Here is a 24860-nt window from a genome sequence, read left to right as displayed (position 1 = left end):
GTCCATTCCCATTTTTTAGTGTAAATTAGAGGCATAAGGTAAACTAAAATAGCAAAAAGTTTCTTAAAAATTTTCTACCAGTTCAAATGCTTAAGATTTTGTGATTATTCAACTAGGATGCTTCTGCACCCTTTAGTAGGGTCAGAACAGTTTGGCTTTTCAAGCCGCATCATAAGGAAGGGAGCCAAAAAAATCTCTTCGTGGCTTCTATGTAGTTGTGTGTAATTGTCAAAGCCAAAATTAGGAACTTTCCTGGGCCCAGCTGATAACAGGTGCTTCCATGCTGCTTGTATATTTCCTCACTGTTGTGTTTTTTTAAACAGCTTCCTTTGGTTATTAAAATCTTGGCAAGAATTGACTACTCAGAGGCACATGCTGTCATTTCCACCCAACGGACTTTTGCTACTAATGAAGTAAATTAAAACATGAGAGGTTGTTTGGCCTGTTTCCAGATGTTTGCTACCGACAGTGGCACATCACGAGGTGTGTTTGAAACACTGCAATGCTTACTGTGCAGACAAGATCGAACAAGGCCCTCCAATACATTTCAGCAAGACATCCCTGCCTGTCAAAGTAGACATTCTTTAACATATATGTCGTACACAGCTTTTGAAACTTATATCCTGGGGCAAACCCAAAATAACAGCAAGTCATTTGACAACATTGCCTAAACACGTGCCAAAGCATGGCTTCCTTCAAATGCTGATACAAAATAAGAGGGCTCGAAGAAAAACTGGCTGTTCACTTGAAAAGCTTCGAGCCCACTCTCAAGATGACATACAGGGACAGGCTACAGAAACTAAATTTAGTGTAGTATGCTGCTTCAGGATTGGATTGGATTGGATGGTGAGAAGCAGGGCGACTTGGACCCTAGCAGCGGCTTCAGCCAGTCACGACTATCTTTGGTTGAATCTCTGCACGGATCAGAGCCAAGTAGTACGATCTCCCATTGGTACAAAGACTTCGTGCGAAAAAAAGTTTAGTGTTTGAAGTTATATCTCAAGACTGCATTTTTTGTTGCATTTGATCAGTTATTAGAAAAACAGAAAAAAAACAGGTCCCTGCCTTATTTATTTATACTCAAAGATTTCTCGTCACACATTCAAAGCAGTTTTATTGGAATGGCACACTTCTGCAACATGAATGAAAGCCAAGAAATGTGTGGCTATGTAAACGCAACTGTAGAAGATTTTGTTGGACTTGTTCTAATTCATTTTAGCCCTATGCATCGGTTAGGCATGTTAAACCTCGCACTTCCAGTTCAGCTGAAATAAGAAAAAATAGGAGGAAAAGCCAAAGAAGCCTGAATGAGCTAGCTGGCACGGTTGCAAAGAAAACTGGTGCCACAGCAAAGTTTAGGTTGGTCAGCATAATGAATGCACACAGTCGGGGAGAGTACACACGTGCTGCAGGGGCGCACTTGTCACATTTTTATGCACTATTCTGCTCCCCAAACACATCCGATTTATTTTCATACTTTCAGAGTCAACAGACATTACAAGTGATTATATACAATGCAACGCAACATAGGCAAAATGAAACAGCGGAGATGCAAGCACTCTGGCATCCAGTGACCTTGTAGACTTGACTTATCAAGCGAAGGAACTTGTGGGCCTCACAATGCTTAACCATCTTTGAACCGATACTGTTATCCATCTTTTTCATATTTAAACTTGATTCATTACACTAAATATTCGAGGCATTATACAAGAACTATTTCAAAGTCCCGACTCGATTCTCTACTTCCTATCATTTTTCTGTGTACAATATTTTTGGAGGACAGGACAGTGCTCGCAGACGTCTGTCTGTCCTTTGCAGGACAGTGCAGAAATTGCCCCATGGGAAGCGCGGATATGGGACTAGGATAGATGCTCGTGTGATCAGTTTCTCGCACTAGTGCCGTACTAGAGCTGTTCCAACACCATGCACCTTAGCCAACACCTGCTATGATAAAAGCATTACTGCACTGCTCGAGACCCTGGGTGTGGCCCAAATGGGGTAATTATGCTTGAAGGAACCACAGCACATCCATTTCTTGTATATGCTCTTTCCAGTAGAAAATATTGGAAATGGACTCCAAACCAACAATACCACAACTGCTCCTAATATGTACTTGTAAAGATTGGTTAAAGGAGCAAAAACAAAGCAACTCCATTGGAAAGCACCTTTGTTTGTAAATCTAAGCTTCCAAATGTGCGAGAGCTTTGTATTACTCAACAACTACATCACTGGGCACATAATTGCAGAGATTAGATTATGCCCGAAGTGGTCCCTTCGCTTGTAACGTAGGGTGTGTGCAAGTCCGTGGATGCGTTCTAAGCCTTTTCAGAACATTAAAGTGTGCCCTAGCCTTTAAATTGCAGTGAGGCTTTTACAAAGTCTCATACCACTTGCTGCCCTGTAATAGACCATATTGTAGATGATTCCTCAAAACAGAAAGATATTTTACTCTTTCGAAAATGTATCTGAAAGCAATCTTTGGCCACACACCAGCACATACTAGCCATCAAGCTCACAAATGAAGTGAAGGCTTCCATCCTTAACGAGCAGGTTATTCACTTAAATGCTACAGTATTACACTGACTCTCAATGCACTTACCATACGAACTGGTTCTGCATCGTAGCCACAAGCAGACTCATTCATCCCACACACAAAGAGCAGTGTTCACGACACGCACGAAGAAACAGGAACAGAGAGATTGAAATACATTAACAAGAACTCCAGAAACGTCCTTTATAGCTCACTGACTTATACAGCAGTTAGCTCGTAACTGGGAACCCAGAGTACTTTGTGCGCCTTCATAGCAAAGTTTGAGACCACGCACAAAGCCTTCTGGACATAAAGCTGTTGTAGCTTCTGGCAGTGTTTTCATGTTGTTTAGCAAGCACCAAAAGCCTGCTGCTGCCAGCAAGGCTGGCTGTGGCCAACAGCTCACCAGAATCTTTTCTCGCATTTAAGCCAGGATATGCCCTTACTTTCCTCTCCTTTTCAGCGGGCCCTATAGATGCCAGAAATGTCATTCGTCACTACGTCCACTTAGGGCGCTACTACATAGCAATGCAACTATTGAATATCAAGTGCTTGTTAACAGGATGACAGGTGACCTGTTCCCTGAACACAGGCAGTGTACAACACTAAACTTATACCAGCATAAATATAGTTGAGTTGAATGATTCACGATTCACTCTGTTCCTTACACAGTAAAACCTCGTTCAAACATACCACTACATACGGTAGTTCGCGTCCCCACATTACTCACATGCAGTCTGTGCATGAAAGAGCTTCAAGCTTCGAATGCTAGGCAAGTAGCAAGCCCAATTGGAAAAGGGTTGCTGCACAAGAATAAAACTGCAAGTACTGCTGTAAGGGGCAGTTTGTTCATAAGCTGTCATGACTCTCTAAGAGTCAGCCCTTGTAGGGATTCCCAACTTGAGAACATTTACAGGTGGTGTACTTATGCCAAGGTTTACTCACTGCATTCATACCATGTTATAAAAGAGTTCCTTGCCTTGCGATGTTTATTTGGAACACACTTAATGCATATAATTTTCGCGTTCTTAAAATGCAAACTCGGCCCAGCTCATTGCAGCAAGAACTCTGGCAATAATGTGCTGCTACGACGTTAGAACAGTGATACAGTTTTACGTTGCTTCCCAGTTCTGTGGAAACGAGGTTTTACTGGAGTGCAGAACAACGCACACATCGCAAGAGAACCTCCATCTATATGCTTTGGTTTCTGGTTTCATTTAAAGTGTGCCTAAAGCATGCAAAGCTTTCAGGCTCTTTCCGTCAGACGAAACACCAAAAATGCTCAGATAAAATAAAACACCACAACTTTATTAGCTCCCATGCCTCTTTACAAACCAGTGCAAACTGTAGTCAGCAAACTGCTGACCATCCGGCTAATTATGACAACTGACTCCCCACTGTAAGTTACGAGAGTAGTACATTCTACAGGTGGCCGCGTAAAACAAAACAGAATATAATATAAAATAAAAACATCACTGGTGCCATTCACTATTGTTTGAGAGGAACATTGAGCCAAAAGAAGCAAGCATTTGGACTTGCTTTCATTCGGCCCATCACTGTGAAGCAATGCCACCCGAAAAATAAAAAATAAAAAAAAGCAGGTCAGAAGCACTAGACTTCCTTCAAGTTCTTGAATGCCCATGTTAAAGTGTTTGCATGAACTGCAACGTCAAGGAGACCCTGACGCGTGGTATGCCATAATAACGGTGGGCAAGGGATGCAGTAACTTGCCACATGGGAGTAAACTAACTCCTTCAAACCAAGCATCGTACAACATCCGTACATATCTCCTCACAAAGAGAGAGATAGAAAAAAAAAATAATAAGACACGGGACAGCAGCCATGTACAGAGAGGGCAGCCTTTGCAAGATTGATTCCAATTTTGATTCCAAAATATGCTCTCAACCTGTCCACAATCAAATCGTGTGCAGCAGAGTGGAACTCGGAAACAGTGAGCTTGCAACATCAGAAGAATAGGCGAGGTTTTTAAGGTAACAACGTCTACATGACGGCGCCAAATACATAAGCACGAGCTCAAAAGCATGTAAAAGGACCATTCTGCAATCGAGCATAACAATGGTGACTGAAGCTGCGACTTCCAAGCAGATAATAGGTGATAATATGAATTTGGAGATGATGTTGCAACTATCAGTGACTGACAGATTGTGCTAGTCGTGACTTTTCGATGTGCATGAGCCTATCTGAGTAGATGTAAAGCTTGATGCGATAGCTGCTGCACTAAGCTAAAGGCATGGCAGGCACAGGGGAAGCAGCAATGAGGCGCCACTCAAAGTCTTAAATCCAAAAAGTCTTCAGTAACAGGCAGTGCTGAGGATGCCTTTTTGCCCCCGTGCTCCTGAATCTCTGTCCTACGTCAAGCATCTTGGCAATGAAGAAAAAGAGAAACAATAAAATTGGGGTGCAATGTCAAGCAGCTGCCTCCCATGTGCAGGGCTGCTGAGCCCGAGAGAACAGGGAAGAGGGCCATGGCCGCTCTACATGCTGGTCTCGTGGCGCGTCCGCTGCTTAGACTTGGCCCTCCGCTTGGACCGGTGCTCAACGCGCTGTGGCTGCCCCTGCGGCTGCTGCTGCTGGTAGGTGGGGGCAAATGGTGTCTCGCCACTGCAAAGAACACGGAAGGAAGCACCAGCAGTTATGAGATCGGAAGGATCGACCAGGAAAACCGCAAGCTGCACCCAGCAGTCAACTTGCCCACAAGGCAGCACATACAGTTTGTTTACTCGTGCAATGAACCCACTTTTTTTCAAGAAAAGTTGACAACAGTTCGAACAGCCGGTCCACTAAGTATTGAAAAAGGTTGACATTTTTTTTTAGAGAAAAGTGTATTTTTTTTCTTTATTGCCGGTCATCACCAACATAAAACAAAACAAAACCAACAAAAACGCGCTACAAACAGAATGCTCACAGCAGAGCGGTTACCACAAGCATGACCCTGTTAATACAGAAGCCTGCCGTATGTCTATCCGTTTATCATTACCAAAAGCATGTAGTACTAAGCTGCAATCCCATCACTGGCTTTTAGCATCGGATGGTTCAAAAGATGTTTGCTGCTATCAAATCAGAATCCGGTAATTTTATAACAGTGGACAGTGTCGGCCAATTGTTGGTTGGTAGGTTGGGTTGGGTTTTTTGGCACATAGGCAACTATGGCCATCATGCGCCAAACACTAGATTGCTGAGCTTCTTTATGAGTGAAAATGAAAAGTTTAGAAAATTACAGCTGATTTAGAATCCCTAACTCTTTAAGAAAACTAAAAACAGATGAAATTTCAACAAGCGGGTTGTCTCCTAATAGTAAACAGGGGTGGAATGGGATGCGTTCATTATAGAATGGAGTAAAATATTTTTTTCCTTAACTGTTGAAGTTCTGTGCAGGAGATCAAAATGTGGTTCACGGTGAACTCACCTCCACATTGTTCGCATAATGGTTTTTGCTCTTTTCTCAGTAAGAAATTGTGTGTCAAGTGTGTATGTCCGATTCGAAGACGGCACAAAATCACCTCACTGAAGCGTTTGTTCTGTGTACATGATTTCCATTCTCCTACTATGGGTTTTACTGTGTGTAGTTTATTTTGCCCTTCGTTATTCCATTTTTTCTGCCATTTATCTATCAGGCTTCTTTTTACTAACTTAATACAATCCTTGTAGGGAATTGGTATTTTCTTTATTTTCTTAGTTCGAGCTTGTGCAGCACATGAGTCGGCTACTTCGTTACCATCTATCCCAACATGGCTAAAGATTATGGTTTGGCCTTGTGTTGTGATTTTTTCTATGCCGTGAATGATGTTCCCTACTATAGGCTCAACTGCATTTTTGGAATGTAATGCCGTAAGCACACTTAAAGAATCGGTATAGATTATGCTCTTTTCACAGTTCTGTTGCATAATTTTATTTACAGCTACATAGACAGCGTAACATTCTGCAGTAAATATTGAGGCACTGTTAGGTAGCCTTACAACTTTTTCTCTGTTGCCTTGCACGACAGCACATCCAACATAATTTGCTGTTTTTGATCCATCTGTGAAAAATTCTGTGAAGTTCATATACTTCTCTCGTAGTGCTAGGGTGTCAAGATAAAGCAAATATGCTGATCACCAGGCTTTATAAACTAACAAAGCAAGCACTTGGCATAGGCAGGCGCACAGCAGAGCACTGAGCAATTGCTACTGGTAAAACGGGTGCCCCTGTGAAGGGCACACAACATCTTGCCGCTCGAACTTAATCGGAGTGCGGCACCTTTGTGTTACCAAGGCCTGCACTGCAGAACTCCAACAGAGAAGACAGGAAACTGAGGGATGTGCTGAAGATGGGTAATGATCTTAAAAAGAAATTTAGTTCACACGCATCCCTCCCTTTGATTACACAAAGCAGTCAAATGGCTGCAGTGCACAATGCATGCTGCAGTTATGGGAATTGTGGAGAAACAAAGGCATCCCTCTTTCCATCCACAGGGCCTAACTCCAGTCCCGACGCATCACTAAACCTTGCAAGACCCAATTCAAGTACCATCTCGGCAGCATGCAAGCAGATGCCACAAATATGACAGTAGCCATGTAAACCTCCCGGTAGCCCCCTGCAATCTTGCGATGCTGGCTGCGCCCCGGTCATACCCACCAACACCATGCCCAGTATACAGGAAGCTCCCCAAGCAGGTTTGCCTGGAGCTACCACAAGTTCAGGATGTCTGCCTCTGGCCCTTCTGAAGTAGACGACTAGCTGATGCTGCACAGGCTACATTAACAATCTACAGTAAAATCTCGTTGATACGTGTTGAAAAAAATGTGAGAAAAAAAAGAAGTATTATCCAGGAAAACGCATGATCTGAAATGTCTGGTTTTGAATAATTTAACTGTGGAATGAGATACAAGGCATTTAATATTGGGACTTTCAGTGCATAAGAGTGTAGATTAGCATTCATAGACGTCAAATATGAACAGCTTCTTTTTTAGCTCCCCCAGAATCCGTTCCGTATTTGTGTTGTCCTAGGTGTGGAAGAGATTTAGCAATAAATCCGGTTCGTAGAAGGCAATGACCAGCCGGGATCGCTTCCTTGGTAGCTTTCGAATGTTTTGACACCTTACGCCAGTGACATGCAGAGAAGCCATCGTGATGGCGTACAGTCACTATGCTTTTTCTCATACTGCGTCCCACTGATCTGGCCTGCTAATATGCAAGTTCTAGTTTTCAAATGCTTCACCCCTATGCCGCGAAGAAGCCACCTCGTTTCTCCTCATGAAGTCATGGTTCCGCGTTAACGGGCGTCTCGTATGCTGGCTTATTGGCTTTCTTTGATGCTTCACCCCTTTCCACCTAAGCACTGCAGGAAACCTACTTTGGCAGGGGGTGAACGCCGCTAATCAGTTTTTTATGTCACGAGCAATCGTTAGCCTGTGTCTGGTGGATCGCAAAATATACTATACGACCATACTTTGTCGAACTTTCGAACGAAGCAACCGGGAAATTGTGTTACCCGGGAACATATTAACCAAGAGAAAGATAGTGTAAGTCAGTGGGAGATTTTTTACTGCCCGCGATTTTGAGCATCTGAAACGGGAAATCGTATGATCTAGGTATGTTGATCCAGAACTGGCAACTCAACACTATCTGTGCAGTTAGCCTGAGAGAGGCCCTCATAGTGATCACAGCTATGACGTCAGTGCTCAGGTTCAGTCCCCTTCACCTAGGCACTCCTGTATGGCTGCTAATTCCTCTGCACGACTGAAATTTACGCTCAAAATCACGTGCCGAGTTAGCACCACATATAGTACATGAAGCAGCAAGCTCAGATACAACAGTTCCCAATCACTCGATGAACAATGAGCACGCACATACAAGCTAATGGAATAAATCTGCCAGTACTATATATTCTCATTCAGTTTAATACAGCGGGTAACTCCCAAATGTCCTTTAGTGCCTTAATTTCCATGGAATTACTCGGCACTGGAAAGCTCAGGCAGGAGCACTGCTATTTCGTAGAAAATTTAAATCTTTAACAAGCTAGAGTTCAGTCCTTTGTGCCAAGGAAAGGTTGAAACCATGAGGCCCTTTGGACAACCATATCTGGATAACTATGGTAATATGGTCAAAGAACATGAAAAGTTGCCACTAAGAATACTGGAAGGCATTCCACAGTGGAAGAAGAAATGCGCATTCATATGTTACCGGCATACCTGCGGTGGCATTTGTTTGTTACAAACTTTGGGGTGAGTGAAATGTGCCCAGCTGCAACTGTATGAGAGCTTAGATGTGTATTATGCATTCATCCTAGAATACACATTGCCATATTTCATTAGATGTAACAGAGTGTAACAGTATCATAAATCATATGTAAAGCGTGTGTGTCAAATCAACAAGCCAAAAAAAGAAAAAAAAAAAGATGTTTATCTACATCAAGAAGTCACTTGCACTCCATTCCTTTTCCACGTGTTCATGGCCTCTAAAGGTATTCTGATGCAGGCCTGGCCCCGAGTTTGTTGCTAGGTGAGTTGGTTGATCATCATGGGAAAACAGCACTGGTAGACGAAGGACGAGAAGTGTCCTCGAGACGAGAAGTGCAGTGTGTCCTCCTTCTTGTCCTTCGTCTGCCAGCGCTGTTTTTCTTTGCTCTTTGCAGAGAAGTGCCACTGCTGCATTGATTGGACATGGGCCTTGCCACATAGTGTTGCCAGCATAAACATTCTTTCGTTTCGATGGAGGCGAAATGAAGAGGCGTCCGTGTGCTGTGCAATGTCAGCGCACGTTAAAGATCCCCAGGTGGTCGAAATTACTTCGTAGCCTTCCACTACGGCTCCTCTTTCTCTCTTTCCACTTTCACTACCATCTTCCTCCCTTCCCTTACGGCACGATTGAGGTGTTTGCAGAAAAACATTTGAGACAGTTACCGTACCTTTCCTTTTCTATAAATCATCAATCAGTTTTCAAGTAAATTTCCCAGCAATGATAGCCTTTGATAGCTATTTTCTTGCCTTCTTGAAGAGGCAATTATGTGTGTATAGTCAATCCTGAATATATTGAACCCACATATATCGAGTTAAAGCTTATACTGAACTACCCGAATATCCCCATGAAAATGGCATGCAAAAGTGCAGCAGTGTTGTTCACGTGTGTCAAACTCCCATTCAATGGAGCATTCAATATATCGAATTGCGCCCTGTGCTCCATGCAAGAGGCGCTTTTTTCTAACGACACTTCCACGCACACTTCATCAGCGTGGAGCCAGGTCGGCTGAGGATCCTGGGGCATTCGCTGGCAGAGGGCTAAAGCAGTAAAACTGGGTGACGAAGTGGACGCCGAGTTCGCTCTTCAGTCTAGCGTGCTTGTTTCCAATGTGACACTGCTGCCACGTGATAAAGCTGGTGCTTGGTGCAGCGGCTGTCGTGTGGAGAAGCCAGACTTGCGGACTGAAGGCTTGCAGCAGCTCTCGCATGTCCTGCTTCAGTTCTGAAGGTGATGCAGAAGTCGACGGTACCCGATTTTCACAGACACATTCTTGCGTTTATAGCGTACCAGTAACGGAAGTAGACCTCTTGTGGTCGGCGGAAGCTTTTCCGAAAGCACTGTCTACTGCAGCTTTGATGCAAGCGACAACTCCCAACGGCATGTGCGTCACATGGCACGAGACATTAGCACTGCGAAGTTTAACTCTTTACTCTGACCCATGGAGCACAATGTAAGGGCGTGCCAGTGCGCACCATTACGCCACTTTTCGCAGAGGCCTAAATCTGACACATTTCCCCACTGGAGCTGACAATAAAGCCCCATTAAAATAAAGAATTCCATTTGAACCCTGACAACATACTAATGAGGTAAGTGCTTTCTTTGAGCGCATTCTCGAACCTGTCCCGAGCGCAAAATTTGCTACAGTAGAATACCACTCGAATGAATGTCACTTAATCTAAGTACTCAATTGTATGAACTTTATTAAATCTCCTCACCAAAGCTCCATTGAACTCTGTGCAAATGATCATTTTAAAGAAATTCAGTTACTGCTCAATTCAGTTCTACATACATTTTCCTCAGTGCCATCCTGTGTCTCCCACACTATATTGAGCACTTCAACAAGCACGACCCGAACTTTTTTTTTGCGTATCTTTATGTTGAGAACCACATTTCATTACCGCGTGATGAAAAGTGGCCTTCATTTAGCTCTGAACTGAATTTGCTATCTAATCAAGCTTTTAAACAGCCGAATCCATAGCCGCCTTTGCACGCTCAGTTGGCTCCCCAGACATAACCAGCTACAGTCGAACCTCGATATATCGAACAGCGCGGTGATTGCAAAATAGTTCGATATAGCCGGAATTCGGTATACAAAATCACGTAGAAAACGCGTCACAAACTAGTACAAATCAATCAATGAACCAATCGTGGCACAGTGGCGCAATAAATACTCACTTCAAACAAAGTATTTATTCCTTTGGCTTAAAGTACTGTAGCAGCGTAGCTTGCTTCAAATTGGCAACCGCGTGCTTAACCACGGCGTCCTCAACGTAGTCTAAACGGTCCACAAGCGATAGTCCAGCGCCTTCTATTGCGCCGCAGTAGCGGCGTACAAGGTCCAAAGCAGCTACAGCCTCAGTTGCAGTCGGGAGCGGGGCAGCATCTTCGTTTGGCCGCTCAGCAGTAACTTCCGCCGCAATCTCTACATCTGTCAACTCCGCCACTGTTCCGGTGCTGTCATCACCACCAACGAAGTCATCAATGCACATACTGTGTGGCTCAGCACCGACAAAGCGCTCCAACTGGCTCCAGGTTTCTTCGAGCTGGCATTCTTCCTCTGTGCCGTCGTCCAACGCTGATTCTTCAGTTGCTTGCTCGGAAGCTTCTTCAATGCGGCTTACAAAACCCGCATGCCGAAAGCAGTGAACTACTGTCGACTGCTTGACGCTGTCCCACGAGGCTTTCAGCATTTGAATGGCACCCAAAAGGTCTATCTTTAGCTCTTGGCCCATCTGCAGCTTGAGAAGCAAAATGTCGATCAGCCGACGTTTATAAATGGATTTGAAAGCGCGAATAATGCCCTGGTCCAATGGTTGCAGCTTCGATGTCGTGTTCGGCGGCAAAAACTTAATTTCAATGTTGCTCAGCTGGACATCAGTGTGGTGTGCTGTGCAATTGTCAACGATGAGGCAAACCGTCCGGCCTTGACGCGCCAGCTCCGAGTCCCATGCCTTCAACCATTTTTGGAATATCTCCCGAGTCATCCACGATTTCTTGTTCCATGCGTATGTCACCGGAACACTGGGGCAGTTGCGCATGCATCTCGGGGTTTGGAACTTGCCTATGACAAGTGGCCGCAGCTTCGTGCTGCCGTCCATATTCGCAGCCAACAGAACTGTAATACGAGCCTTGCCTTGCTTAACGCCGTGGCACTTGTCTCCGCGCGTGTCGAGCGTTTGTCGCGGAAGCATTTGCCAGAACAGGCCCGTCTTGTCAGCATTGAATATCTGATTGGGCTCATACTTGACGAGAATCTTAGGCCACTCTTCTTCAAGCCACTTCTTGATCTCGCCTTCATTGGCTGGTTGGTTGGTTGGTTGGTTGGTTTGTGGGGTTTAACGTCCCAAAGCAACTCAGGCCATGAGAGACGCCGTAGTGGAGGACTCCGGAAATTTCGACCACCTGGGGTTCTTTAACATGCACTGACATCGCACAGCACACGGGCGCCTTGCTTTTCGCCTCCATCGAAAAGCTGCCGCGTCCTCACTTCCCCCGAGACAGCTTTCCCGACAATGTTAAAGTGGGCCTTAAAACGTTGCAGCCAACCGCTGCTGGCATTGAAGTTCCGGCACCGAGAATGAACGCAAAGTTCTTGACCTTCTGTTGTATCATCGGTCCCGATACAGGAATATTCCGGGCCCTTGCGTCGATGAACCATTTGTGCAGCACCTTCTCAACGTCTTCAAAGGCAGCTTTGCGCACCCGCCGCGCGCCTGAGTGCTGGTTTTGTTCCGCCTTGGCCTTTATGTCACTCTTGTTTTTCAGCAGAGTGCTCAAAGTGCTCCTCGGTATAGGGACCGGGCGCCCGTTGTATGGCGCCACCGTCGCCTCGGTGGAACAGCGCCGCCCGCGGCGGAGTGCCGAAACAGCGGAATGGCGAGCCAGCTGAGCGGCGCAGTCGTTTCTGTTCTGCGAGGCGTTTTTGAGCCTGTCCATACCCGTCGTTTTGCGGTGTGGCTTTGAGAGCTTTGAGCTGCTTTGAGTAATCGCAAGGAGTCTTTTTTGACGGGAAATCTTGAAAAAGAAAAGGGCCGTTCTCGGCAGGGTGTGCGTGTTTTTATTTTTGATTTTTTTGAAACCGCCCGGCGCATGGTATTTCTGTTATATATACTCGAAAATGCCAAGCGCGTGATTTCGCCATGCGCTAGGAAACCTTCGTTAGGCACTTGTTAAGGCGACTTCGAAGACGGGAATTGCGCCTGCACTGCGTGTCTATCTTATATTAGGTCTAGTCTGAATCTGCCTGAAGATCAAATACCGCCGAGCCGTGTAGCGTGGTAGTTGCAATGGTCAGCGTTCACGTAAAATGAAAAAGATTCTGCACCTGTCTTTTTTTTTGGTAATAGCTAGGCTCAAACGATTCAGAGACATTCCAGTTTTAACCTTGCAACGAGAGCTGTAAAAGGAGAAAAATAAACAAGCAAGACAAAAGTAGGATCCTATTTATGGTTGGAATGGCAAACACACATATACTTCCAGGACTTCCTGCACAATTACGCTACAATAGCTCACTGAACCCGGCCTTGAGACCATCAAACTTAATCATAATATAAGCCAAATGAGTAATACCACCTCAGCATCATTTTCACATATACGGCAATACTCTTGTTGAATACGTCGGAGCTGATACATATAATTGACTTAGAAAATATTATACTATGCATGCCTTTCTCCCGACATGCTGCGGAGGTTGTGAAAAGAAAAAAAAAAAATAAATTTCCTGCTAGCGTTCTCTCAGCGCAGGAAGTTCAATGCGATTGACCGCACTTCCCTTGAACATCTGAAGGCAATAGTCCAATACTGTCAAACTGTTAAATACAATCGAAAAAAAAAAACACAGTGTGATGTGTTGTAAGATAAGCCACCGATAAATAAGAAAGTGTTCTATTGTTAAATGAATCCCTCTGATGGCTCGTTCGCTAAGGTGGTCTACTTTCTCAGCGTACCACGAACTTGCGGGGCCGATACCTAGCTGACCTCGATACCTGATGAGTGTGAGGGGACACGACCATGTATGTAGTTTTCTATTTGCACGTAAAGGGATCCGGATAACTGAAAGCCATTCCTTTTACAACTCTGTCACTGCAGCTTGCCGGACTGCTGCTAAATCTGTTTACATTGGCCATACCTAGAATCAATTTCTGAGAGAGGTAAAACGGTCTTGTCATACTACGCCAGAATCAGGAAATCTCACGTTCACTAAAATGCCGATGAGAAACACATGTATTTAGGCGGGCCAGGAAATGGACACTGCTGAGAAAATACGTAAGGCCGTGTCAGATGCAACGTGAATGCGAAAAAAAAAAACAACTGCTACATGGCCTTCAAAATTAAAAAAAAATGCTATGTTTATGCTCGTTTCCACAAATTAAATTGTATTTTTTTTTTCTTGTTCGACTTTTATATGAAGCCGATAGCAGATTTTGTGACCATGCGGTATTGACTGAGCTGTGAAATGAGTGATTTTATTAGGTGAAATGGACATGCCACAAACAAATGTTAACAAATTCCAAGAGTATCAACGCAAAGCTAGCTCTCAGCGCATTTTCATTGGTTGACAAACGAAAAGAGGAAAAATGACAAGATCATGGCAATAGGGATTGTCCAAGTCTCCCATCTGCTCTTTCTGTTAAGAGAAAAAAGTAAATTGACTATGTCAGCGTAAGTATGCGCACAAACATTGTCTCTACCCATCACTGAAGGTCGTAACGCAGCCCGAACGACGATGGTGGAGCTGCCTTTTCTTTTTCCGTGCTGGGGCTTTCTTGTACACAGGCGGGGAAATGCTAGCGTTGTAACTTACGCAGTTGGGTTACTTCGATTTCCAATTGTCAATAAAGTGACTACAGATGAAGGAGTGCGGCTTCGGCTCCGAGACTCTTGTGCCGTCACTCGTGGGGAACAGAAGGCACAGAGCATCCGGTAGCAAGCGGAATTTTAAAAATTCGGAGCTTTCCATGACCACACAGTAACCAAATACGTAGATTCGTGCCTTTGCCTTTCAAAGAACCATGCTTAGGTCACCCGCCACTCACGCTTCTGTGGAAACCCGTAGAAATGAATCGACTTAAAAACGTCCGACGAGTTTGTGGAGCCAACAACGCACCGCGTTTCTCCAGCCTTGTTCGACCAGACTTCATTTCACTGGACATATTCACACAATTAACTAGCCCAACTTTCTGTTCTCTTCAGGATATATTCAGGCACAATGTCATCTAGACCTTAGGATTTCCAATTTCCACACAAACCAACGACAAACAGTACCCTCCAATGTGCTGGCAATGCGCCGGCCGGGCCGGCGCATTCCTGTGATTGAGCGATGCGCCGAGAGGCGGCGCCACCCATTCAGCTGTCCGGTCCCTATGCTGAAAGCTTCGGCGACGCTCGACTTTTTTTCACCATTTTCAACGCGGCGGATCACTTCCAATTTCGCAGCAAATGTCAGGGTCGTCCGCTTCTTTGCGTTTGCAGCCATCACAACACCGACCACGCCATGACAGGCCTAGGCCACCTAGGCTGCCTAGGCCACACACGATAACAACGACTGGCGCAGCACAAGTGGCAGCGCCGAGACGCGGTTAGTCGTTGACAAACTAAATCAGGCTAGCCACCCTAGTCCGGCCAAGCCGCCGCGTGCATACGCCGCTACGTTCAAATGGCGCCATCGGCGCGACCGATGTATGCCGCGATCGTGCGCAGCAGTCGGGAACGCCCATCGCGCCGCCGCTACCTTCGAGGGCGTTGAGGGAAAGCTCGCCTCCTGTCAACAGAGTGCACATGGTTTGGGGTGGCGGAGTTCCATTTATCCATTTGGCAACCGACGCCGTTCGAAATAAAAAATAAAAAATGCATGCGATTTTCCGCGTGATATAGAAAGTGTTCGATATAATCAATAATTCGATATATCCGTGTTCGATATATCGAGGTTCGACTGTATACTAGTACTAGGTCTTTTAGCTCCAAGCATAGCGTACATGTGTATGCTGGTTAATCGTGACCTGCTGAAGCAATGATCTGCTTGGAGAAAGTGAAGGCTTTGCTCCCCCCCAGCACACTGTTGTGTGGGCAAGGTTCACGGGTGCTTGCACACAGTGACTGAGCTCAAGGCCATTGCAGTCCTAAGCTCAAAAATGCTGCAAAAGATTACTGCATTCTTCGCTTGAAAATAAGTGCAGTGACAAATAAGTGGGTTGAGATATGATTTCAACACCTGATGTTTCTTGGAGCTAATGGAAACAAGCTTCCACGCACTTATTTCAGTTCAGCTAACGAACATTTTCAAAAACTAAGGCCTCTTGAATTTTGTTCAAGTGAAGTTTCACTGTAATTTGATAATGGGCTTGGATTCCTTACTTCAGCCTCTTACTTGCTGACTAGTCAAACCTCGTTACTATGAACACCAAATTAACAATTCTTCAAATTAATTACCTTTTTGAAAATCCCCAACTGATTTCAAATATTTTCAATGTAAATATATTTCAGAACTACAAATCTGAATATACCACATTTTTCAGAATAATGTGCGTACTTTATTTTTCCTTCTACAATCAAAAAACATCAGTATTACAAATTCGGCTGAAAGTAAGTGAGCTGCAAATCTTATAGCCACCATAATAATACCCGTGCTACACGGTATCTTCAAAGGACATGAGAGACTTCGAATGACATTCGGATCCGACGAACTCCCATTGTGCTACATGAGAGCTTCCAAACACATTGGAAAGCTCCAGCAATGACCCGTGGTATTGCAATGGCGTTGGTGCATGAGTTGAGTCACTTTGTCTGTACAACTTACAACAGCGCAATGACTGTAGTTCCCATGTTCAAATTATATAGACAACACGAGCATGTCCAGAGCTGCATATCAATACATTGTGACATGTTTTTCAGGCAAACAACACTGGGATGTTAGCCCTTCATATCACTGACAGATCGGGTGCTTCACAAAAACTCTAGGTTAACGAGGAAATGGCACGACAATGTCAAAGCTTGTATCAACATTATTCATATTAAATATATTGGAAACAAATACATACATTCCACATTTGCGCACTTGAACACTCAGCCAGCGACCCCCTTCTGCGTGACTAGCTCGAGCTTTTGGCAATTCTCTGAAGCCAATTCACAAGTTTTAGTGAATGCAAATGACCATCGCGTGTAGTTATGGTATAGTTCTGGCAATAGCGTTCTGAAATTGACAACTGCTTACGTTGCAGGACGCGGATACAGTGATCGGGAAGCGTCGGTGTGACCCTGACTGCTGATTCAATCTGCTTTAGCTAGGCAGCCAGCAGTAGTCGTAGACGCCGCTTGCGAATAAGGAATTAGGCCAGTTATGTGAATGCGAAAAGACAGTGCACATACTTCTGATTAAATCAATTCATATAAAATATTGGTCACATTGCAGAAAGCAGGAACAATCAGCAAGAAGCGCCAGTCATACACAATGTCACCAACCCAGCTGTAATGTGTTTCCAAGGCGGGCAATTACATAAGCGCTTCCTACAGTTGTAGCACTGTGTAAACAAGCAATGTCAGATAAAAAGGTTTATGTCAGGTAAACGACCACTTGTTGTCTGTACATAGCTGATGTAAACAGGCCTACTGAAGTGCAATCGTCATCGGCGCATTTGTGTGCAAATTTTGCTCTCACACGGTAAACGCCAAGCTTTGTAATAGTATTATCTTCAAGCACTCATTCAGCAAGTAAACAAGATATTCTCTAAGCATGCCGCAGAAGAAAGTGAGTAGTAGGTATCGACATCAACAACTACAGTAGCCGCCATAGTCGGCAAGCAAGAATTTTTGCTAGATCCGATGATGAATGCAGCCAGCGATGGCACCTTGAAGGAGATAAAGCAGTTTCAATGTAGGAAAGAGTAGCCATACTGCAGGAAACTGACACAGAGAAAAAGCAAATCAGCCTCTGCAGAGAGCTTGGAATTGCCCCATCGACCATCGCTATCATTTTGATTGTTATACTTCAGGGAACACTGAAGATGAGGTCGTATCAAATTTTGTGCTTACTGCGCATGAACAAAATCTGCAATTTCATCGCTTGGTGAAATTATGAGCTCGATGAAGTGTTGCGCAAAGTGGAAGGCGTAGATCGGTCCTGGGTGCTAAACGTGAAAGAAGAAAATAACTGATTTCTTCAAATAAAGCAGTTTGAAGTTAGTGCGACATTTTTATTTGAAATTTTGCTTGTCTGCACACATGTACACTACCAAGGTACGTCCTTTTCATACCTTGGTATGACCACAGGCTAATAACGGGAAGTTTTTCATTACAACGATAATTCAAAAAACAACCAATTTTTGGCGGTGCCACGCGATTTACTATATCAAGATTTGACTTTATACAGTCGAGCCTGCTTATAAAGAACCTAAGCGTCACGCAAAATTTGTTCGTTGTATGCAAAAGTTCGTGCTATATGGGCCGCTCACAAAAACATTGACATCAATGAAAAAAAAAAATTATTCAGAAAAAAAGTCGGTGATCGTTGTCTACATCTTGGGTGCGCATCTGATGACGACGGTTTCAAGCTTGTTCGTCCCTCAAGGCCTTAAAATATACAAAATTTTTAAGTGCTTCAATATGGTTCATTGCTGTGCTCACGCTCACGGCCCACGGGCGCTGGCTCCGATGGCTCGCTGTTATCATCGTCCGATGCTTCGGCGTCGCTTGATGCCCGCACTTCCTGGATGACAGTCTTATCGCAAAAAGACTCCACACCTTTAGCAGCGTCGTCCACATCAACAAAATCTTGCCAATCGATATCGTGACCGGCCGGGTCAGCGTCAACAATGTGTCGTGTCGGCACAAGTCATCATCAAGCTGGCTTTGTTGAGTGCCTTCAATGGCCGCTTCAGTCGCGTCAGTGAAGCTGGCCTTTCGAAAATAATTCCAGATGGAATCGGGCGTCACTTCCATCCATGCTGCTTTGATCATTTCCACCGCCAAGTACAGCGAGGTTAGGAGACGCACATCGGCAGCGGGACGATCAACTGCAATCGGCATCCGCTGCACACCACGGCGCCGGTAGGCCGCTTTAAACGACCGTATTATGCCCATGTCCAGTGCTTGAGCTTTTCATGTCGCATTTGGGGGCAGAAAAAGTACCTCAACTGCCGTTAATGGAGCCTGCACATGGTGGGCAGTACAGTTGTCAAGAATGAGAACAACTTTGCGCCCTTTTTTTGCCATGCTGCTGTCAAAATCGATGAGCCATTCCATGAACAACTCGCGCGTCATCCACGATTTTGAGTTGTGTTTGTACTGCACAGGTAAGTAAGTACGGAAGCAACGTAGCCTCTTTGACTTGCCGATGACAGGAACTGATCGCGTCCGTCCATGTTATCCGCACTTTGCTCTGCTTATCGGCACACACTTGTTGCCCTTCATAGCGTGCGTTTTGCCAGGCAGCATTTGGTAGAACAGGGTCATTTCATTGGCATTATATACGCCTCTTTCACATACCTTGATACATGGGCCAAGTTTGTTGACAGCCACATACTGACGTCTTCATTATTTACTGCTGCCGATTCGCCGTTGATGCACTTGAAAATTATCCCGTGGCGGAGCTTGAGGCGATGTGGCCAGCCGTTTCCAGGAAAAAAATCTGGGAAGTCCAGGAGGAATGCAAGGTCTTTTGCCTTGGACAACAGCAGTGGCCCGCTGATAGGCACATTGCATGCCTGAGCGTCAAGGAACCACTGAAGGAGCGCGTCTTGAATGTCTGCATATGCGGCCTTCTGTAGGCGCTTCCTCGTCGCGGTGTCTGTGGTGCCACTCTTGTAGATTTTATCTTTCTCTTTCAGTATTGCGGATATTGTCGATTTTGACAAACCGTACTTTTTAACCAGTTCATGATTCTTCGTACCTTGAGAAAAACCAATATCGAAAGGTTTATGGCCAAACCCAAAGCTTTACACTTCGCTGTCGAAGTAGACGCTGGCGAAACCACCATCTTAAATATAGGCTTCAAACCACTAGGAAACAAACAACGCACCAGCACAACTGCAAGCAAGAGAAACAAGTAAACGACTGCACACTTGCCACTATCAGTCATATCAGATGTGGGGATAGAGGGAAGGGGCGAAGGGAAAGGGAAGGCAGGTTCAACAGCAAGTGATTGCATGCTACGTTGTCGATTGGTAGCAAACTTGATTGTTGCTCTGATGTTGCCAGTGGCAAATGAGATGTTACCGTAAAAACCCGCGTATAATACGTTTTTTTTCCAACTTTCAGCGTTCCAAATTTCCGCCTCGTATTATTTGCGGATCCCAACCAAAATGTCAAAGTTTTGCGAGAAGTTTTGGTTTCGTTGTTGCCGCGTGGCTACGGCTTGGCTTTGTTATCGATGTGCGGCTACGGCTTGGCTTCGTTGCCCTAACGTGGCCGCACCCCGCAGTGGCCACGACGTCGAGGTGTCGTCTCTTTGTTGTTGAGTCGTCGAGTGCGCACAGCATCAGCGCATGTGCTCTCGTGCAAACCACGGTTCGCGAAAAAGTGCACGCTTTTTTCTTTAAGTGAACGAGCAGGATGCCAGGGTCTCGGAAACAGTACTCGGCTGCTTTTAAGAGAAAGGTGATTTTAGTTGCTGAAAACATCGGCAACAGTGCGGCCGGGAGGCAGTTTGGCGTCACCGAGGGAAGCATTCGCGGATGGCGACGACAGAAAGAAGCCCTTTTCGCGTGCAAGGGAATGCGAAGAAGCTTTCGCGGGCCAAAGAATGGCGCATTCCCGGAAATTGAACTCGCTCTGACGGAGTTCGTACGAGAACAGCGAGCATCGCATCTAGCTGTGAGCGTAGAGCTTATGCAAGCAAAAGCTAGGGAGCTTGCAAGGGAAAAGGGAATTCCGAGCTCCGCCTTCAAAGCAAGCAAGCACTGGATACATCGCTATATGTGCCGTGCTGGATTCTCGCTACGCCGGCGAACCTCGATTTCACAAAAGCTGCCCGAATCCTTCGAAGAGCTGCTGGTGGCTTTTCAGCGCCACGTGATTTCTTTGCGAAAGACCAAAAACTTTCAGCTGGGGCAAATAGGCAATGCTGACCAGACGCCGGTTTACCTGGAAATGCCATCGCCCCTCACCGTCCATGAGAAAGGCTCTAAACAAGTTTGTATCCGGTCTACTGGAAACGAGAAGACGCGGGTTACAGTCATGCTATCGTGCACGGCAGACGGCCGCAAGCTCCCGCCCTATGTCATCTTCAAGCGCAAGACAATGCCGAAAGGTGAGGAGCTGCCGAAGAATGTCATCGTGAGATGCCACGAAAAAGGTTGGATGAACGAGGATCTTGTCCTCGACTGGGTGAAGTCAGTGTGGTGCAAACGGCCCGGTGCACTGTTGTCCTTTCCATCCATCCTCGTGCTGGACGCGTTTCGTTGCCATTTGGCCGACTCGGTGAAAAGGCTGCTAAGCGACTGCCGCACAGAACTTGTTGTGATTCCGGGTGGGATGACCTCACAACTTCAGCCTCTCGACGTTTGTGTCAACAAACCCTTCAAGGACGCAGTCAAGCGATGCTACGCGGAATGGATGCGGTCAGGTGAGCCTGCAGTGACGCCGGCCGGGCGGCTGAAGCGAGCATCGCCAGCCACGCTGTGCAAATGGATTGTGGACGCGTGGGCAAGCATCCCAGAGGAGCTTGTGCGCCGTTCGTTTAAGAAGTGCGGCATCTCAAACGCCCTCGATGGCACAGAAGATGAGTACCTGTGGGATGATTTGTCCGACAAAGAAATTTCCGAGGAAAGCGCTGCTGAAGATGAAAGTGATTGAAGTGTGAGGTCCGATTTCAATAAATGTCTTGTTTTTTCTCTCTCGTATTATATGCGGTAAAAACTTTTTTTTTCCATTTCGCGTCTCCAGAATTTCACCTCGTATTATATTCGGGTTCGTATTATACGCGGGTTTTTACGGTACTCTCAGTTCTTTCCTTCGACCTGCGTGCTCACGTGGCTCACGCGTGCTGGGCTCGGCTAGCTACCTTTTTCCCTTTTTTTCATTTCGGCGCTTGCCGCGTTTGGGCCGCTCCCCGTTTCTCTGGTGAGATGCCATGAGAAATAAACCGGGAAGCTGCTTGCTGCGTCTGCGCCACCCCTCATGCCTCGGGCGAGATGCCGTGGGGGAATCGGGAATGCCGATTGTCGCGGCTTGCAGAGCACAGGATCGACGAGCATGTGGAAAGTGGTCCGCGGCACCAAGGTGTTTGCTGTAGCCGATCGGCTTGTCTCACAGATGTTCGTTGTAGCAGAGACAGAGCGCCATAGCCCTAATGTATATTTTGATGGTTGCACCGGATTTGTTCGTGATAAGCGAATGTTCGTCTTAAGTGGGGTCGTTATAAGTGGGTTTGTCTGTAACGACACATAACGCACGAAAAAGTTTTTTTTTTTTTTTTTTTTCCAGAGTAAACAGTGCTACTAACCCAAGAAGTTTCAGTGGTGACCGTTCACAACTATGCGACATGACGTCATGCCTCACTAAGATCTAAGGCTCCTTTATCTCGCCGTTCGTGATAAGCGAATGTTCGTCTTAAGTGGGGTCGTTATAAGTGGGTTTGTCTGTAACGACACATAACGCACGAAAAAGATTTTTTTTTTTTTTTTTTTTCCAGAGTAAACAGTGCTACTAACCCAAGAAGTTTCAGTGGTGACCGTTCACAACTATGCGACATGACGTCATGCCTCACTAAGATCTAAGGCTCCTTTATCTCGCCGTGTGGTTTTTTTATTGCATTAGTGTTAGATTAATACCGAAGACAGTAGCGATAAAATTTCAGTTGAGCATAACTGTATTGAACAATGATCACTGCCACTTTCAAAGCATAAAAAAGCAACCAAGTTGTGGTGAGTGCATGGGCGCTCCTGCAGAGCCCTTCAGTTACACCAGGCCTTGAAGATGACACAGTCTGTATGATGTTATGCTAGGTACAACATCCCTCTCCAGGGTCCATTTTTACAGTGTGCTTCACGCCTGTGCACAGTCCTCAAGTAATAAACTGCATTGCTGTGAGCACTTGGCCTTATCTGTGTATGGTGCTCTGACACCTGCTACGCGGGGTTTCATTGAGAGAAGGTTTTTGTTCTAAACTTTCACTACACAAATAGGTTTCAATTTAAGAAGGCAACATGCACACATTATCATGTTTTGCCTTTCAACAACCGCAAGGGTTACGAATGTTACTAGAGGATCAACCTTTCTGGCACTGTTCGCTTCTGCGTGCTATGTCACAGCCATAACAGTGCTGCTGTTCCAGAAAAACAAGCCGCGCAAATCTCCCTGCAACAGCTTTGCAACTGAGAGGCGTAAAATACTTTTGGGGCAATGCCAGACAGCCCTGGCCATGATGTTCCACTCTGGCAATCACAGATGTGCCAGCGTTCATCCTTGGGGCAATCAGTGTTTGCTGTAATCCATGTGCAGGTCTTTTGGGGGGAAAGCTGGTTGGTTTAGTTTGTGGGGTTTAACGTCCCAAAGCGACTCAGGCTATTAGAGAGAGGAAAGCATTGGAAGGCTCACCTGGTGGTGGCAATGGGTGGCGCCATGATTGCCGGCAAGGGGTCCACTCCTGCTCGGCTAGGAAGAGCAGCATACATGGAGCGTGGCCGTGTCATGCACTGCGCCCGCTGTTGCCACTCGCGACCGAAGCCCTCAGCCTCCTCTGTAAGGCAAAGCATGCCATCTGCTTATCAGCGTTTCTTCCATTACACCCGTGCCTTGGCCACACCCGTGCCTTGGCCACACCATGAGCCTAAGCTGCCAGCAGATGGCTTCAGAGTTATACAAAAGTATTCAAACTACAAATATTAATTAGCTCTGACAACACGTTGTCAGCAGGTGAGTTACCAAACCCAGCTTAAAAGATAAGGTACATGGAATCCAACATCCCCAAAATATCCAGTCACTTTGGTGCTCGCTTAGCACTAATTTCTACATGTGTGCCTCTGTCACCTCACACATATTTATTTGCATAAAGTCATAGGCTGCCACATCATGTGAAAGACCACCCAACGTTCACATTTATGTTAATGCAGGGTGGTCGTTTATCTGCACCATAGTACCTGTATAGCTTAGGAGTAGCATGTTTAACTCGAGATCCAAGAGTTCTGCTCTCACACTTAACCCTTCCATCTCAAACAAGCTGACAACTCGGAGCTGCCCACACAGCCATGTCAGTTGGTCTCATATCACACAACCCGCCAATCAACCGGTGCCTGGCCATCTGCCAACAGCCACCATTCACAACGCCAATGCTGACAATAGATTTTCTGGAGAACATGCTTGTAATGGTGTTTCATCGAAATACAAAAATAGCAGTTGCTACAGGGTGCAGTGAGAAAGATGACGCAGTGAAGGAATGAAACTAGACCAATGCCATTTGCAAGCAGCATGGCCTGGGCTGGTTTCATGTTAACCTCTGTGCTGGTTTCGCGCACACTGCAATAAAATCTGCATTTTAAATTATTCCCTCTCTGAAAGGCAGTTTTCTTATTTTCTGGTGTAACATATCTGCACACACATAGCATGCTCACATATCATTTTAGAGGCACTTATGATTAACTGCTTATAGACCTTTGCAACGAGGGCCCCCTTTGCTCATACTGCTCGCTGGGCTGTTGCATTCACCTGATGTCAACGTGGTGGAAGCGGCAGCGGAACCGGTTTGCAACAGTCCAGAGAGGAGGCGTTCTGACATCCTCGCCTGATGCAACGGTCTATAAGAGAAACAAATCTTTCTGGCCTCTTCAAGTTCATCGTAAAGGGACACCAGGTAACACTTTTTTTTTTGGAGTACTTTCAAAGTGATTTCCACAAGGAAACCCCGTGACAGCAAACAAAATGAGTCACACGATTGGACATTCTAATTTTGAAAACAGAACTTTTCATTTTTAAGTGGTTCAAAAAGCAGTTTTTTTTTTTTTTTATATAACAACAACATTAAAGGCTACCTTCTTGAGACAATCCAGCGCAGGTGCTGAGAAAAAAAATCACGGGCACTCCTCTGGTAAGTGGTAGTCGGCAAAGTCTGGCACTGACTGGTTGCCTGTTTACATGTAATCACAAGACCACAGCATGGCTG

The 24860-nt window shown here is 45.5% G+C and overlaps 1 protein-coding gene across 1 annotated transcript in view; it reads right to left on the bottom strand.

Moving 5' to 3' along the window:
- Window positions 1–3817: 3817 nt before the first annotated feature.
- LOC146196021 (myeloid leukemia factor-like) overlaps window positions 3818–24860 on the bottom strand; it is a 56087-nt gene continuing 35044 nt past the window's right edge. Inside the window, exons 5-6 of the mRNA XM_084598018.1 lie at window positions 23300–23441; window positions 3818–5152 (exon numbers count right to left, since the gene is read on the bottom strand). Of these exons, the coding sequence (XP_084454144.1) occupies window positions 5026–5152; window positions 23300–23441 (269 nt within the window). The 3' untranslated portion in view covers window positions 3818–5025. The remainder of the gene's footprint in view (window positions 5153–23299; window positions 23442–24860) is intronic.

This window comes from Amblyomma maculatum, chromosome 3, assembly GCF_055883805.1.
Source record: "Amblyomma maculatum isolate TAMU_Amacu chromosome 3, ASM5588380v1, whole genome shotgun sequence".
Lineage (NCBI taxonomy): Eukaryota > Metazoa > Arthropoda > Arachnida > Ixodida > Ixodidae > Amblyomma > Amblyomma maculatum.
The sequence above is the reverse complement of the archived record's forward strand: the minus strand, read 5'-3'. Positions and strand labels throughout refer to the sequence as shown.